Source organism: Mobula birostris, chromosome 14, assembly GCF_030028105.1.
Source record: "Mobula birostris isolate sMobBir1 chromosome 14, sMobBir1.hap1, whole genome shotgun sequence".
In the NCBI taxonomy this organism is placed as follows: Eukaryota; Metazoa; Chordata; class Chondrichthyes; order Myliobatiformes; family Myliobatidae; genus Mobula; species Mobula birostris.
Genome location: NC_092383.1, coordinates 36148351 through 36167298, shown reverse-complemented (window position 1 = coordinate 36167298; position 18948 = coordinate 36148351). Strand labels below are relative to the sequence as shown.

The 18948-nt window shown below is 42.4% G+C and overlaps 1 protein-coding gene across 1 annotated transcript in view; it reads right to left on the bottom strand.

Moving 5' to 3' along the window:
* Positions 1-18948, bottom strand: part of aldh1a3 (aldehyde dehydrogenase 1 family, member A3) — a 124917-nt gene that overhangs the window by 12189 nt on the left and 93780 nt on the right. The window contains exons 7-12 of the mRNA XM_072277726.1: positions 16251-16364; positions 12962-13064; positions 11330-11514; positions 4783-4947; positions 4544-4701; positions 768-842 (exon numbers count right to left, since the gene is read on the bottom strand). Coding sequence (XP_072133827.1) covers positions 768-842; positions 4544-4701; positions 4783-4947; positions 11330-11514; positions 12962-13064; positions 16251-16364 — 800 coding nt within the window. The remainder of the gene's footprint in view (positions 1-767; positions 843-4543; positions 4702-4782; positions 4948-11329; positions 11515-12961; positions 13065-16250; positions 16365-18948) is intronic.

Genomic DNA, 18948 nt, shown 5'->3' with positions numbered 1-18948 from the left:
ACTCCATCCTCAGGTACTACCTAGGTTCAACCATCTTCAGCTGCTTCATTAATGGCTTTCCTTTCATTCTGAGAGGTGGGGATCTCACCTGTTCCAGCAGTCTAATCTGTGAATGTACCAACTCATCGGACCCAAGAGACAAAGGCTACGGGAGTAAACCCAGACAGCAAATCCGGAGTGGAGCCCCAAAGGCAGCTGGACGTGGCTGAACATCCTTCCAGCAGCTCCCGTGGCCTAGCTGGTGTCAAACATACTGCTTCATTTCCCTTTGGACTACTCAGGTGAGGCCGAGAGGGGGATCTTGATGACTGGGCATCTCAGGATCTCCATACCTTCTGCCCAGGCTTGAGGTGATGATTGTCATCACCCATTGTCCTTTGAGACAGACGGTTGCCAACCACCACCAACTCATCATGTTTTAGGACACTATACTCCTGTTCCATTAGGATACCTGCTCTTTCCCTTACACCAGGGGTTCCCAACCTTCCTTAGCCATGGACACCAGGTTGGGAACCCCTGCCTTACCGGCACAGGAGTTCTACACTCAGGTAAAGTGCATGGCTACTGTTATTTTGTTTGAGAACAAAAAGGCTCATTCAAAGACCAAAATCCAAAGAGAAGAGTAACAGAAAGGAAGAGGGGTATCTGCCCCCAGATGTCTATAGTGAGAGAAGAATTTCAGCATATTCAGCACACCCTAACACTGGGAACAACTGACAACCACAGAACTGCAATTCAAACAAATACATAACGTGTTATGTTCTTACATTTCTCTTCCATTTCCAGACATTTTGAAGCCTCCAAAAGGTGCCTGAGCATGAAGGGCATTATAACAGTTAACCCTGTAAGAGAAAATAAAAGTCACATTAAACCATTGCATCTCTCAGTCCTAGACAAATGGCCAGTGTACACCAGGCATCTTCTCATTCTGCTGTGTCATGCCATCACCTGTAAGGATGCTCAAAGTCATTGCTCAGACCTCAGCTGGCAAAGACCAGCAAATTCACTTACAATGATCACACCAGGCTGGTGGTTAATGCTTTACTGTGTTTTATCTATCATGGGCAGATCATTTGACTCCTAGAGTTTGGGCAGGACTCAGAAATCAGAATTGGATTTAGTATCACTGACATTTGTCATAAAATTTGTTGTGACTTTTCCTTATAGAGGACAAAGGCATAAACTAAAACTAGATATATTCAAATAGTTCTGCAACAATTTTACGGTTAGGTAAAGATTGTGAAGTTGGAGCAATGTGTTAACAATGGTCTAGCTACTCACCTCTGAGATGGAAGAACACAGGTTCAAATCTTACTCCGGAAACCTGAATTGGACACTCCTGGTGCCTTACTACACTGTCAGATGACAGTCACAATTATGGATTTCTGAGGTTCTCTGGTACACCCTTCCCTTCCCAGATATGGACAATGAGATAGTGGATTTGTGACTCAAGTTCTTCACTGCCATGTTTTAGAATTTTAGTAGAAACCAGAGTACAGCCAGGAGCAGTGTGTACTGTGACTATCTTTAAGAAAGGAGACAAAACGGACTGCTGTAATATGGGGGACCTGCTTGCTGTCTCTCACGGGGAAAGTCATTACTCGGGTCCTCCTCAATTCCTCCCCATGACCAAATAGCTGCTCTCCATTTCATTGTGTGGATTTCATCCATCCCTGCCTTTGATGTTTCTCCTTCTAACATGATTGTGATAAGTTTCTTAGGGTGTTTTGGGGTTAGCACATATGGCAAATAACTTTAGCCACCAATCTTCAAATCTGAATATGGACTGTACATTAAAATTAAAATGCAACTCTGAACCATAGGTTCCTAAACGCCATGAATCACAATTACTGGGAAGACCAAACAATGCTAATTAAAATGCATTTAGATGTCTGTGGTGTGGAGGTGAAGCGGGAGGTGTGATGTTTGCATGTAGTTCAAAGGAAGCATTGTGGATGCATCGTAAATACAGAATTGGCCTTTGATCACTACATAAAATGCCCTGTAGTGTTGAGTCGAGCAGGCCTCTTCCTCCAAAAGGAGTGTCAATATGATGCCTGCTGTGTCTCATTTTGTTGAATAAAGAGACTACTTCCTATCTACTGGTGCTTCTCCCCAGTGACTTTGTTCACATGACAACAAGGTTCATGGTTCACAACAGACCCATTGCTCTGCAAACCAATGTTAAGTATGGTCACGCTATTGTCTCAACACTCTTTCAACCTTTCTTGTCTCCATCCCACAATCACTTCCAGACACTGGAGAGATGCACCAACACTGTCTCCTCTGATTTCTCCAAATCTACAGTCAGACAGCACTGAAAGAAGCTCTCCGGTCATCATTGTTAATGCTGTCAAGTATCCCTTTGCCAGCATTTGGTCCATAGCCTTCTATGCCTTGGTATTGAAGTTCTTGTTGAGATACTTTTTCCATGTTGCGAGTCCCTGCCTCTGTTAATTCCTTGGAACTGTGTTGCAGATTCCAACCACCCTCTGACTGAAAAATTTCTCCTCAGATCCTCTCTAAACCTCTTATTCTCCACCCTAAATGCATTCTCCCTAACTTTTGTCACCACGGCTTTAGGAAAAGTTTCCTGCTATCTAATCTATCTAACTTCCCATACTTATATATACTTCTATTAGGTTCCACCTTGGCATCCTTTTCTCCAAGTCTCTCCAGTGTCTCCTCAAAACTGAAACACACCATTCCTGGCAACATCCTGGTGAATCTTTGCAGCACAATCACATCCTTCCTGTAATGTGACAACCAAAACTGTAAGCATTGCTGCAACTGTGGTCTAGCCAATGTTGTGCCATAATTTCCATTGGCAAGATACATGAATGATCTTCAGTGATCTTCAGAATGACATTCCCAGTACTGATGCCCTGTTACACTCGACATCGTACAGACCATGTAGTTCACACGCCCAACATCAGACTCCCAAAACAGACATGCAAAGTTTACCAGCTGAACACATGAAACATGAGAGACTGCAGGTTCTGGATTCTGGAGAGGAAAAAAAGAAGCAAACTGCTGGAGGAACTCGGTGGGATCTGCAGCATCTATAGAGAGAAATGGACAGTCAAAAATTAGAGGGAGATAGCAAGTATAAAACGGTGTGGAGAAGTGGGGTGTGAAGCAAGAGTTGGCAAATGATAGGTGGATCCAGATGAAGAGGAGATGGAGGAGTTAGAGTGATAGAGGCACTGGTGGTGATAGGTGGAGGCAACAAAGGACTCCAGATAATGGAATCTGGTAGGAGAGTAAGGTGAACCATGAAAACAAATAAGAAAACTGGGAAGGGCGGATGGGAATAGGGTGAGGAGCCAGTGGGAGGAGTAGGTGAATGATGGGCAGATGGTGTAAGTGGAGAAGGGGAAAGAAACAGTAGCAGGGTCTGTGTGGGTGTAGGTGGAAGTGAGTAACCTGGAAGAGAGAGGAAAGGGACAGAGGTTACCTGAAATTTAATAATTGAAATTTCATGTGGTCAGCTTGTAGACTACCCAGGTAGAACATGAGGTGTTATTCCTCTAACCTCAAAGGAAAGTATTCAAGGATGCGCTGAAGCTTCTTTGAAGAAGAACAACGTTCCCACGGACTGGTGGGAATCTCAGTCCTGTGACCGGTCAGACTGGAGAAAGTCACTATGGGGATGCACTCGGAACGTTGAGTCTTTGCATCAGTAATCACCTGCCCAGTTACTCCAACACACACCTTGCCATCCGTGGTAGAGTCTGTCAGTCTCTCATTGTTCTCCACAACCGCTCAGGACTTGCAGATTGGAGGGGAAGCAAACCATTCTGGATCCCAGGGGACTGTTTAAGAAGGGTAAGCAAGAGAGGATCGGTGCAATCATCAGACTCTTAGCAGAGGGATACTATAATTTATCCCAGCTGCCTGTCAGGACCCTAAACCTTTCAATTTTTTTCTCCATTGTAGGAAATTGTCTAATTTTCTTCAGGTAATTTATGATTGCTATGATTACATAAATGGTTCAAACAGTGCATTTCTCATGCAATTCTCATCTTCCCTCTGGATTTTGTGTCATTGACCTTAAAACCTGAAATACAAAAGCACGTACCATGATGCTGAGCACAGCTTCTCCCTGCTGTAATGAGACTATTGAAGGGTTCCCTATTACGGTAAGCTGGGCTCTTGATCTTTGAATCTACCCCATTATGAATTTGCCCTTTGTTGTTTACCTACATTGCCCTTCCCTCATTCTTTATTCTGCATTGTTATCCCTGTATCTTATTCTACCCCAATGCACTGAGTAATGATCCGATCTGTATGAACAGAACACGAGATGAGCTTTTCACTGTATCTTGGTACATGTGAGAATAATAAAGCAATTCCAATTCCAAATTCAATTTCACTTTCATCTCTGATGTTCTTCTCCAACCTCTTCCTTTTGACAAATAATGAATCTGCAGCTCCCCGCTCTAAACATACTGCAGCCTCTGTTGTTGGAAACACCTCAGGGGGAAATAGTTATGAAACTGAAATGGTAATTCTAGGTAAAATTGCTTAATTTGATATTTACCAGACAGTTCCAGATTGAAGTGCAGAAGCCACTGCCATTGCCCTGTCAATATTCCTGGTGAACACTCCCGCCGTCAGCCCAAATTCACTGCTGTTGGCTCTTCTAATCACTTCCTCTGTGCTTTTAAACTTCATTATTACTTGGACTGGTCCAAAGATCTGGATCACATGAAAGACATTGGTGACGTCTATGAGGTGCTAAACAACATTTTCATTCAATGCTTTGGCTTGTGAGAGTACCTCCTCCTTTGCGATACGCATGGTATCTGTCACTTCTGAGAAGACCGTGGGCTGAATGTAGTGGCCCTCATCACCAAAGGCACAGCCGCCAGATTCCAGTCTGGCTCCCTCTTTCTTGCCACTCTCGATAAGCTCCAGAATTTTGTTAAGCTGGTCTTGGTCGATCTACATGGATGGAGAGAAATGGTGATGATTATTGACTGCAGGCCCTGATGGTAGGGTTTAACCAGTACCATGGATGCTATATTTAGTTAAACCTGTCTGAAAAACCAATAGTCAAGAGAGGGACGTATCTTCTGTTCGCACATTGATAGTCTAATGTGGTAGAACAGGTCCTGGTTCCCTCAGGCATCATCTTATCATCACTCTGCACATAAGTGAACTAGAGGGCTTAAGTGGCTGAAAGCCCGATCTGTTGTGGCTGCTCGATTTCGGGAGCCATGCATCAAAGAAGCTCCCTCTACAGGGATTATGCATGCATCTAGGCTTTCCTCAAACACATGCAATCCTTGCGAAATCGCATGTTATTGTTATAATATTCGAATCTGAGCACACAATTGCATCTTATTGTCGGCAGCAGACTCTAGCTTAAGGCTGCCCCATCTTAAGACATGATTTCATTCCCAGTCCCCTACTGAGTTTCATGGATGGTACTACGAAACCTTTCACAACCGGTCTCCTTAAGGGTGTGGTGATGTGTTACTGTACCAGTAACTTGACAAAGTGATTTAACCATGGAATCCATTCAGTTTATGTGCAATTATTTCAGGAGACGCCAGAAACTCATTTATACTACATTACCTTATTTAAGGAATCAGATAAATACTCCTTAACTCCTTCCCTGCCCTCTCTGAAATTCTTCCTTGAATCTTACAAGGAATGGTTTAATTTATTCCTTCTAAAGTACACGAGAATTCAAAATCTTCTCTTGTTTCAGTAACCCTTTAAGGCAGGGGTGTCAAACTACCGGCCCGCGAAGGGGTCCAATCTGGCCCACGGGATGATCTGGGGGGAAAAAATGTATTCACGACCATTTATTATGTATCTGTAGGGCAGCCGCTCTCTCTCCCACCGCTGTCTGTGCTGCCGGCTGCGCCGCCAGCTTGTTGTGTGTACTTAGAAAACAATAGGTGGCAGTTAACCACCCGCTGTGTGTAAGCACCTAGCACCCTGCACTGAAGACCACCAGGGCCCCACTTCCGTCGTCAGACACAGTATAAACACACGGAGTACTCGGGTAAGTAACACCTGTAGCAAGGCTGAGACGGTTTGCTGCTGTGGTTCAAATGCTTTCCAAGAAAAGTCGAGAGACTCATGATGGAGCTGTCAAGGCCAGCTATATTATTGCCAACAAAATAGCTGCTGCGTCGAAGCCATACTCAGAGGGGGAATTCATCAAAGCACGCATGCTGACGGCGGCTGAGCTGGTGTGCCCTGAGAAGAGACAGGCTTTTGGTAATGTCAGCTTGTCAAGAGATATTGTGGCAGAGAGAATCGGGGACCTTGCAGGAGATTTGAACAGTCAACTCATTTATTGCCTTCTCTATTGCAATTGATGAGAGCACCGACGTGACTGGTGTAGCTCAATTGGGAATATTTATTCGTGGTGTTGATGCATCTTTGACCGTCACCGAGGAGTTTGTGGAGATGGTGCCCATGACAAACACCACAATGGTGAACAACGTTTTCTCCAGCCTCGTCGAGGCCTTGGACAGACTAGGGACTGACTGGAGTCACGCTGTTAGCGTGGCAACAGACGGAGCACCTCCATGGTTGGGAAAAAGGCAGGTGTTGTTGTGAAACTCAGAGAGAAAGTTCAGACAGAGAATCCGGAAATGGTTAATTTTGAATCAAAACGGTTAATTTTATCAGAGCCAAGGGACTCAACCATCGGCAATTTGACACTCTTTTGTCCAACAGTAATATTGGACACGGCCTACCCTACCACACTGAAGTCCGCTGGTTGAGCATTGGGGTTGTGCTCAAACGTTTTTTTCAATTATGTGCGGAAATTGGGCTATTCATGAACGAGAAAGGGAAGCCAGTGGCAGAGTTAAATGACCCAGACTGGCTTCATGATCTTGCATTTTTGGTCGATATAACAGAGCACTTAAATGTGCTTAATGTTAACATGCAAGGCCGCAACAAACTTGTTACAGAATACTACGACAGTATTCGTGCCCTTCAAATTAAATTAGGCCTGTGGGAGATGCAACTATCCCGGAGCAACCCAGCTCATTTCCCCTCTTTGCAGTCTGTGCGTGTTGCTCATGGGAATAATGACAATATGGACAGGTACAAGGACAAAATATCACGGCTGAAGAGTGAGTTTCAGAATCATTTCCAAGTCTTCACTCAGCTCGAGAAGGAATTCTATTTCGCTCGCCGTTTCCCGTCGACGCAGCATCAGATGTGCCAGAGGAACTCCAAATGGAACTAATTGAAATTCAGTGTAACTCGGCTTTGAAATATAAATTTGAGACACTGGGTCTGGACTCATTCTATCAATACCTGGGACCGATACACCCCAAGATGACAGACTTTGCCTCAAAGATCCTTTGCATGTTCGGGACAACATATCTCTGTGAGCAGGCATTCTCCATAATGAACATTAACAAATCCAAACTGCACTCACAGCTGACACACAGACATCTAAATGACATTATGAAAATCACAACTGCCCAGAAACTGGTCCCTGATGTTGACAGGCTGGTTAAAGCCAAGAGATGTCAGATGTCTGGAAGCAGCAAGTGAAAAATGAGTGACACTGTTCGATGCACTGCGACATGTAAGCAAAATGCATTACGAAATATTGAGTGTCATAATATTGTGATTCATTCATTTTCTGACTATTCTATTATTGTAAATGTGATCACTTCAATAAAAATTAGAGGCTAACTGTGTTCATTGTCTGAACTTGATTGCTAGAAGCAGGCTAATAAAAATTAGGTGCAGTTGTGTAGCCTACATTTACAATTTGTTTCACATTTGTGTCTGCTAATGTTTGATTTCAAATGGTCTATTAGCGGAAAGGGTATGGCTCCCAAAACAATTTTAGCCAAATAGCAGCGTTTTTTCTCTCTCTCATCACAACTTTCTTGTAGTCTATGACTGTGAGTTAATATCAATCATAAAGATAATGCTTGCTAGGCAATCTTCTTCAAAGGAAACAAAATTCGTAAAGTGAAACAGAGACTGAGACACATGAGAGCAGGTTGAAAAAACAAAGGCAACGAAAGCTGTGGGATCACACGCGCACAACTGTCCGGTCCGCATGAAGTTGCATTTTGACCAATCTGGCCCGTGACCTAAAATGAGTTTGACACCCCTGCTTTAAGGTATTGTATTCATGCAATATGATTATGGAAGTTTTATATGTTACATCTCATCTACATAAAAGTGGCATAGACAATTGGCAAATTGGTTGATGAAACACGCATGCCAACACTACGCAAGCCATCATCTTGACCTTGGGCAATGGTATAAACTGGGATAATTGACTGTTGAACATCCTAGCAAATTGACAGACCTCAGTAAGTGAAGGTGATGTTCCTGAAGTTCCCAGGTGGAGAGAGAATATGAAGTTCAGATAATATCTCATAGTGAGAAATTTTAAAGGTCTATTCCTAATTTACATGGCAAATTCACCCTCTCTGCCTCAGCTAACCTACCCCTGTCCTGTCTGAATTCTTCACCATTCCAACCTGATAACTCTTACTTAATCCAAACCAATTTTGAAATTCAAACAAAGATTTTTTTTGAGATAGAAGCTCACCCTTGCTCTCTGCAACATGACCACTGTCCCCGAGCATTTACACCATCCCACTCTGCTTCTAGTCTTCACTACAGCCTCTCAATTTCCAGATCCTTCCTTCTCCCCCACCTTACTGTACCTGCTTCTCCTCTGGTAGCTCATGTACAGTGCAAACTCTAAGTGCCAATTAATGACAAAATTAAGTGGGGTAGAGATAAGATGAATACTGGCAGGGTTTAATTCCCCAGGTTAGCTGAGACTCAAACTACAGGTCATAAGCTTAGGGTGAAAGAGGAAATATTGAAGGGGAATGAGTATATAGATATATGAGGGGTGATTGATAAGTTTGTGGCCTAAGGTAGAAGGAGTCAATTTTAGAAAACCTAGCACATTTATTTTTCAACATAGTCCCCTCCAACATGTACACACTTAGTCCAGCGGTCGTGGAGCATACGGATCCCTTCTTTGTAGAAGCGGTCCACAGCAGGGGTGATTGATAAGTTCGTGGCCTACGGTAGAAGGAGAAGAGTTATACAGCTCTCGTTACATGCATGTGCAGTTCAACTCTTTGAGTGAAAATGCAGAAAATTTGAAGTTAATAGCTCATCTCCTTCTACCTTAGGCCACAAACTTATCAATCACCCCTGCTGTGGACCACTTCTGGAGGTCCAAGACGCCGACTTCTACAAAGAAGGGATCCGTATGCTCCACGACCGCTGGACTAAGTGTGTAAATGTAGGAAAAATAAATGTGCTAGGTTTTCTAAAATTGACTCCTTCTACCTTAGGCCACGAATTTATCAATTACCCCTCGTATATACGCCTGTACGCAGCACAATTTACAATGACCAATTAACCTACTAATTAGTCTTTGGACTGTGGGTAGAAACCAGAGCACCCAGAGGAAACCGACACAATCACGGGAAGAACGTACAAACTCCTTTCAGGCAGTGCAGGACTTGAATGCCCCAAGCTGTAAGTGTCACTATGCTCCCTTGGTGCCCACATGTGAGAGGAAACATCTTCACTCAGCAGTCATGGGAGTGTGCGATGAGCTACCAGTGGAAGTGGTAGGTGTGAGTTCAGCTGTAACATTTGAGACAACTTTTGATAGCTACGTGGATGGGAGAGGTATAGAGGGCTATGGTCTGGACCAAGGTCATCGGGACTAGGTAGAAGATCGGGCTGGCACAGACTAGATGGGCTGAAGGCCCTGTTTCTGTGCGGTGGTGTTCTATGACTACATAGGATTCTAAGGCTCTGGAGGGTTTTCTATTCAGTAAAGAGAGTGGGATTGAAGAACAGCTATCCTCAGTGGAAGAGTGCTGTCCCACAAGAACCAGTGATGGAGTATCTAGTGCCAGTCACATAGAGAGCTGCACATATAATAAAATGTGCAGATAATAGGCAAGTGGGGCTCAGCACAGTTAGCTACATTATGGAAGCAAGAAGGTGGTGGTAACAGTCCACATAGAAAGTGCGAGTGGTAGGGCAGACAGGTAACCTGATTGATAGCTTGAAAATTATGAAGGATTTTGATGGCATGGACACTGAGAAAATGTTCATACTGTGGGGAAGAGGCTGTCAACATAGCTGTCCAGGAAACCAAAAGGAACTTCCTTGTGCAGGAACAGGGAGAATATGAACACAGTAACACACAGTGTGATGATTGTGAACAGTGTTGACACATTAAAGGGGAGCTGAACAAACACAAGGGAGATAGGAACAGAGGATCTCGCAGATAGATTTAACTGAGGAAATATTGGAGAATATTCAAGTAGATTTTCAGCATGGACATGGAGTGATTAGGCTGACTAACGTTCTTCTGGGCCTACCCTACATATACCCAAAGCAATCCTATGTAAAGTGGTATTTCACAAGGGTCTACTGTTGTTCACAATCCTCATTAGTGAGGCAGACTTTGAAATCAAAAGCACTACATATAAATTTGAGGGTGACACCAAATTCGGATATGGCAGTGAGGTCAGGTTGGGGAGAATCAGCCCTGAGGTGAATCGTAGCAAATTATAGGTATTCCCCAGTACATCTTGTAAAGGAAAACTTTGTATTGCAAAACAAACAGGTGAAATGCATAATTTAGTAACACTGTATTCATTTGTTTGTAAAGTGATACATTGTTTGATGCAATGAAAACCAGTTTGTAGATTGAGTTCAGTTGCTCCATAGAATCGACGACTGTATAATAAAAATGTGCGAGGAGAGTGTCCATAAGTAGAAGGACTGCTGCACATTAATACATTTGAAATGGACATTTAATTGGCAAACAAATTAAAGAATTACATTAGGAAAATGGGGCAGTAAAGTGAAAGGATCCCAGATACAGATGACTTATGCAGATTTTGAAAGCAATAAAAGCAACCCAAGAACTATGTTTTTCTAGTAGGAAAACTGCTGCGAGTAAAAGTTTTTTAATAAACGTGGCATTGAATCTGACTTAGACCATGTGCAGCCCTGCTTGCTATATTAACAAATGGATAAAGAGGTAGAGACAAGGCTAAAATGTGAAGTCATAACTGTTGGGGAAGGATGAAACAGCTGGGCTTTTCATTTGAATAGAGGAAGCTCTGCAGAGATCTACTAGGAGCCCCAATTTCTGAATGATTTTGCTAAATTAGACGGAGGGAAAGAAATTTCTAAATGAGGCAAAGGAGGCAAAGAGCAAAACTAAAGGTCACCCGTCACGTACATAAAACAAAGCTAAAAATTCAACTGGGATTTCTTTCTCCAGAGATCAGTGGGAATGTGATCCTAGGCCCTGGCAGCTTCCTCTCACCTGAGGTCCTTGTTCTGTTTTTGGATCGAAAGGGTTGCCCACCACTCGCCTTTTGACTCTTTCCACACTGCGACGCACAAACTCCTCGTACACCTTCTCCTCCACGAATATTCGAGCAGCGGCAGTGCAGCACTGGCCTTGGTTAAAGAAGGCCCCCTGTGAGGCGCAGTCGACAGCCAGGCTCACTGAGGAGGAAACAAAATCTTTAAGCATTTCTAGCTTCTCTTAAAGAGACAAAGCTGCATCCCAGCACCTTCCTCTTCACTCCACCCCCAGTGATGTGCAGAAACGGCGGCAGAGCTCTGGCAGTGATCCTGGACCGTACACCCTTCAGTAGAACCTCCGTACTGGGTGATGGTATTGGGGCCAAGACTCTTGGTCTGAGCAGCGTAGTGGGCCTTGGTCAGTCATTGTGGGCAGGGTTCCGGGTCTGTGCCACTTGCTTTGTGCCACAACAGTGAGTGTTCATCAGGAAATGTTCCCAAGATGTTTCCTGATACATCGTGGGTATGTTGGGGCCATTCAACTAGGTTTAAAAGCAATGAAACTGCAGATCAGCCGGCATCGGCAGAAAAAGAAATAATTGATTTTTCATCAAAACTGAGGATGAGAGAAGAAAGCAAATTTGTTTTCAGTGGCAGAGAAGGTGGGGAGGGGGAAGGAATGATAGAACAAAGGGAATACCTTTGGTAGGGTGAGACCCAGAGTTTTAGGTTATGGTTAGGATCATATTCTCTCTCTAATGCTGTTAGTAACAAGACTGAGGCAAGTCCAGCAGGCCAGAAAATATGAACAGTAAAAAATGAAAACTAAGCCAAAATAGTGAAGGACAGTTCATAAACAGACAGAAAAGTGAGAAATTTCCCCCCGGTTCAGAAGACAGCAATGTCCCAGACAGAAAATAAGTTGCTATTCCTCAAACTCTGTTCCTCATTATGACAGTGCAGGAGGCCACAGACAGAAAGGTCAGAGTGGCTGTAGAACAGGGAACAAAAGTGGCAAGCTGACAAACATCTCTGTGCTATAAATTCAAGTGTTCTATAAATGGATCACCCACTCTGGGCTTGGCTTCTCCAACACAGAGGCGGACATGTAGCGAACACTGAATGGGTTACGTTAGACTGGGAGAAGTGCAAGTGAATCACTGCTTCCCGTGTAAAGAGTATTTAGTGAGGGGGAAGAGGTGATGTTGAAGGACAGGTGTTTCACTTCCTGCCTTTGCACGGGGAAATACCGTAAGATGGGCAGTGGCTGGTGTGGAGCAGGTGGTCATGAAGGGAATGGTCTCTTCAAAATCCTGGAAGTGGACGTGAATATGTATCTGGAGGTGAAATCTTGTTTGAACTGATGGAAATTCAAAGTATAATCAATTGTTCAACCAGTTTTCTCTCTTTTCCAATTTTTATGTCTCCTTTGCTGATCACCTAGAAGTGATTCCATCAGAAAATTCAACAGTATTTAGAGATTAATAGGCTTAACTGCTGCGGACGGTTATCTGAGACTGAGAAGTTCAAAGATACAAAACACTTCTAGTTTTCGTTGAACGGAACGCAGTTGGATTCTAGCAGGAGGGCTGTTTTATGAAATGGCAACTTGTGAAATTCATGAAAACAGAAAAAGATGTTCTCTTACGATCGGAATCTGCAAAGACAATGAAGGGATTCTTGCCCCCAAGCTCCAGGGTCACCCTCTTTAGGTTACTTTTCGAGGCAGCTTCCATGATGGACTTTCCCACCTGTCAGGACAGGAAAGAAAGAAAACAAGTGGGTCCGAGGAAATACATGGACAAACAACACTTCTCACTCAGATAGGATCCTCTCTTCTGAGATTTGAAAATCAATAACCTTTAATTTGGTGGTAATATATTCTCATTTTACACCCTAGTACTGATCCAATACTGCGTTTGCCATTGTCAATCCCAGAACTCCAGTAATACCCCAATCATATCATACTGACTATACAAAGACTGTGCCAATAACATCCATTATACAGGGCAACACAATATTTCCTAATAAAAGTTTTTCACTGTATACCTCACTAACCTGAGTATTATCCTAATAATAGGTCCCTACTAAATATCCTCATAATCTAATTTGATATACTATGCCCTAATAATATATTCTCACTGTACATCCCACTTAGATGCCAATGGTGGTATAGTGGTTAACACAACACTTCACAATACATGCAACCCGGGTCCAATTCCCACCACCGCCTGTAAGGAGTTTGTACGTTCTTCCCGTGACCACGTGGGTTTCCTCTGCGTGCTCTGATTTCCTCTCACAGTCCAAAGACAAGTCCGGTTGGTAGGTTAATTGGTCATTGTAAATTGTCCCGTGATTAGGCTGGGGTTAAACTGGGGGAATGGTGGACGGTGTGGCTCGAAAGGCTGGAAGGGCCTATTCTGTCGTATCTCAGTAAGGTAAAATAAAATGAATGCCTACTATACGTTCCAGTAAATATAGAGTATTCCCTGAAATCCACTATTGTATCTCAACATACTTCCACTGTACCTTCACCAACTACACTGCTCTATCCCAACACATATTTCCACTCCACTGCTGATTCCATTTATGCTTGTGTCGCCACAATATACATGTAAAACCTATTAATGTCAGCAGTGTCTCCCAGTAACACATGCTCACTGTACATCCCAGCAATTCCAATACCTACTGAATAAGATTTTTCCTCTTTCCATCTCTCTCGCCCGATGACTATCCAGATAATATATTTTCATTGTACATAATGCAACTCCCATGTTGTTCCTCTCCATGCCTCATGCTGCCTCGGGCGGTGACCTTACAGTTTCTTTGGCATTTTGTTTTTTTTTACAAGTTGTAGCTCAACGCTTAACACCGCACAGATGGAAAGCATGCAAGGAACCAGCCAGATTTGAACCCAGAATCATTCAGCTTGAAGCCCAGCACAGATGACATTACACCACTGGTCTGTATGCTACCTCAATAATACATTTTCACTGTATACTCCAAGAAACACAGCACCTTCTCTGGGATTTCTGTATTATTTCAGAAATTCTCTTTCATTAGCACTACACTTTGACAACATCATCCAAATTACCTCAACAAATAATATACTCTTTCTGTATGTCCTTTAACTACTACATTGTTTTGCAGTGAAAAATTCCTATTGTTTATCCCGTTATTCCAGGACTACATCCTAGGATTGTACTTCTCCTTACATTGCACTGAATGATGTGGAGGCTAGACCTAGTTCCCCAAGTTCTGTCTGGAATCCTTGGGAGAGCATTGGTTCTTGGTTGAACCTGGTTGCCTACTCTTCTTTTCCTGCAGGTTCCCCGTGTGATTTGTTACTTCACTAACCACAACCGCCAGGAACACGACAACACCCACAACCTTGGATCTCAGCCCAAAGCTGGAGCCAAGGGATTCTGTTTCAGGCTAAAATACAATCCAGATGCAATTCCCTGCAGTTAAAATTGGGCTGGGTTTCCTGAGGGAATTTACTGTTCAAGATGCAACTTGAACAGTTTTTGTAAGTTGCTGGAAAAAGCCTTTGAATCAATACATTTAACACACAATGTAAAAATATACTCTGCACTGAAAAACAATGGTTACTTCAGATTTTAAAGAATAATAACTGCTGCAATTTTTTTATTCCAGATAACTGACAGTTAGTTTTAAAACTTATGCAGAATTGAATTCTTGTTTTTCAGATATACCAATCATTTTTTCTGAGTAATTTTTTTTTAGAGTATGAGGACACGCAGTCCTCTTTTATTGTCATTTAGTAATGCATTTAATTATATTTTTATTTATTTATGTAATGGATCTGAGCACTGCTGACTTGGCCAGGATTTAGTGCCCATCTCTGATCATTCTTGATAAGGTGAGGCACATTCTTGAACAACTACTGTCCTTGTGGTGAAACTACTCCAAAAATGCTGTCGCAGGAAGTTCCATTAACGACATTTTTTTAGGCTAATGTGCCAGGTGCCTTGGAGGGGAACCTGCAGGTGATGGTTTTCCTATATACCTGTTGTTGGTTAAAGATTATGGATTTGTTCCTATACAGTATATTGTACCTGTTGGTGGTTAAAGATTATGGATTTGGTCCAATACAGTATATTGTACCTGTTGTTGGTTAAAGATTATGGATTTGGTCCTATATATTGTACCTATTGGTGGTTACCAAGATTATGGATTTGGTCCTATATATCACCTGTCAGTGATTAAAGATTATGGATTTGCGAGGTGCTGTTAGACTAGCCAGGGTAAGTAATTCTAGTGCATGTTGTGGAATCTAATGAAGCACAGTGCTTTGATAGTTAGGGTATAGGAGCCATGGATGGATTGCTAGTCAAAGTGGCTGCTTTCTCCTAAATGGTTTTGAGGTTCTTATAGGCTATTAGACTGTTACTTTCACTTAAGTTTTATCCATGGGTATCCTTGTGTTTTTAAATTACTATGAGGCTTCCTGAAGGCCTGGGAATGGCTGTAATTAACAGAAGCTGGCTTTGGTGATGTATTCGAACAGGTGTATAGCACATTATGGATGGGACCAACTTTCACCATGTTGGTTATCAAGGAGTCACAAAGGATATGGAGATAGGCAGAATTTGAGCAGACCTCCTTAGTTTGTACTTGGTTACACAATTTCATACAAGCTGAGCTGAAAATCCAGTGTTGTCTCCAGGCCTGGCCACCTGTTGCCAGGTGCATGACCCAACATCAAAGTGTGACCAATTGTGCCATGGTTTTCCCACCAGCTAACCCTGCCTTGCAAATCACCTGCCCACACGTGTCTCTGATCCTGATCCTGTCCACACCACAGGTATATTCGACTGCGACAAAATGAATCTCCCTTCACCTTCAGCATGTTCTTGTTACAACAGCGTCGGTACGTTTGAACACATTGTCGGAATTGTATTGGGATGTCATACCTCAGTAGAACCAGTGAACGCCACTTTGTCAATGTCCTTGTGGCAGGCTATAGCAGCCCCTGCAGTGGGACCATACCCTGGGATGATATTCACCACACCAGGGGGGAATGGAACCTGAAATTAATGAATAGATTTACATGTTAACCGACTGAAATATCCAAAAACCTCTGCCCCCTAAAACTAGGCTGCAAATTTGACATTGGCCACGAACATTAGTTCATGCACACAACAGTCGTGACTTTCCAACGAGGACACATAAGTTACAGATGAGTGGCTCTCCACCACTAACATGGAGTTGGCTGGTTAGCTCAATAAATACGGCAAATTGTCAGATCGCTAGGAGAGTCAGTGGAGAGTGCTGGAGTGGTCAGGATGAACACCTGGCATGGAACTTGCTCGTCTGATGGTACAGATGGGAGGAACGGGGAGCCGAGCAAAGACTAGGTCATGATGTTGCCACAAGGAGATCTACCTGCAGCAGACTTCAGAACCTGAATCTGGCGAGGCAGATCTGCTAGTAGTGATCTCTTGGAGGTGGTGTTAGATGTTATTGCACAGGGTGCCATTGTACTTGTTCAGTCCTCTTTTGTGTACAGGTGTCAGAAGAAAAATCATAAATTTAGTGGAACTTGTGGTTAGTCTATGTTTTCCATTATAGTTGAGTTCACACTGATATTGACTTGGACAGTTCATAAAAATGTTACATTACATTGGGGAAATTTATTCTTATTTTTACCATATTCACAATACAAAAACAATTTTGCTTTAATCTCTGAATCTTCACTCACATCACAACATGCTGCCTCACAATTCCAGTTACCTAGTCTCAACTCCAGTAACCTTATGTACTGTCTGTGTGCAGTCTCCACATTCTACCTGTGACGATTGGGGAGCTTAAGGTAAAGGAACCTTGGGGAGACAGTGATCATAATATGATTGAATTCACCCTGGAGAAGGAGAAGATAAACTCAGATGTATCAGTATTACAGTGGAGGAAATGGAATTACAGAGGCACGAAAGAGGAGCTGGCCAAAGCTGATTGGAAGGGAACACAAACAGGGATGATGGCAGAACAGCAATAGGTGGAGTATGAATTGAATTGACTTTATTACTTACATCCTTCATATACATGAGGAGTAAAACTCTTTACGTTATGCCTCCATCTAAATGGGGCAATTTAGAAGGCGCAAGATAGATACATACCAAGGATGAAATATTCTAACGGGAGGAAGAGGCAACTGTGGCTGACAAGAGAAGTCAAAGACAGTGTAAAAGGAAAAGAGAGGGCATATACCAGGGATGGCCAACCCATGGCACATGTGCCAGAAGTGGCGCATTGCACCCCAGTGATAATAATAAAAAAGTATTCCTACTCATGCAAAAAGTATTAACCAAAAACCGATTTGTAGAAAAAAAAATCCATAGGAATTCAAGTAGCTTAGAGCTAGAAATGGGTTTTATTGAGAATAAATCTAAAACTTAACAATTATTTTTAGCAATTTTATTATTTTGTGCACATCTTTTGGTGAATGTTATCTTCTTTCACATTAATCTGTTTTCAATTAAAAAACAAATGTTCAATGAGTCAAACTAGGAAGGAAGGACTTTCGTTCTGCAGTCGTTCCATGACTGTTCAATACACGTTTGATACTTGTTTAATCCTGAGGCGCCAGGCATCTGCACCAGCGGTGTGTCGCAGGTTTTTGCCAGCCAGTTTACAATTGACACTCGTGCGCTATGGAGTTGTGCTTTGTTTGTCCTTTGTGAACATTTGCAGTTTTGTACTTTTTTGAAAATTAAGCCTTGTTTTTACATTCAGCTACTCATCACAGTGCAAAAGAAAATGAACAAAAGAAAAGCGGAAAGTGATAGTAAGCGTGAATTCAATTAACATTGGGAAAATGAGTTCTTATTTATAGCGGGTCCATCAGGAAAACTGTTGTGCATTGTTTGTGAAAACACTTTCTCACATAATAGAAGACATGAACTTAACAGACACTATAAAACACAACATCAGACTGAAATAGAAGAAAAACTGAAGCTAGTGCTTGGATCTGAGTTATGGAAAGAATATGTGATTAAGAAAAAGGAAGGAATCAAAAGAAGACAAAATATATTTGTTAAAAGAAGTCTCATTAAGGTAAGTAATGTTATCCTGTTTTTATATTAAATCAATATATCATGTAAAAATGCTAAATATGTCTATATTACCATATTTTTACAAGAATTGAATGGGGGTACAAGAGTTGTATGGCGCATCTGAACTCGTGCGTGAAAAAATTGATGCATGGAATGTAAAAGGTTGGCCACCCCTGGCATATACTGCAGCAAAAATATAGTGGGAAGGTAGAGGATTGGGAAGCTTTAAAAAACCAACAGAATGCAACTAAAATAGCTATAAAGAGAGAAAAGATGAAATATGTGAGTAAGCTAGCCAATAATATAAAAGAGGATACCAGATGTTTTTTCAGATACTGTATATAAGGAGTAAACGAGAGGCAAGAGTGCATATCAGACCGCTGAAAAATGATGGTAGAAATGTAGTACTGGGGGACAAAGACATGGTGGATGAACTGAGTAAGTGTTTTGTGTCAGTCTTCACTGCGGAAGACACCAGCAGAATGGTGGAAACTTAAGAGCGTCAGGGACAGAAGTGAGTGTAGTTGCGATTACATTCATTTGGAGTTCTAGAATATAA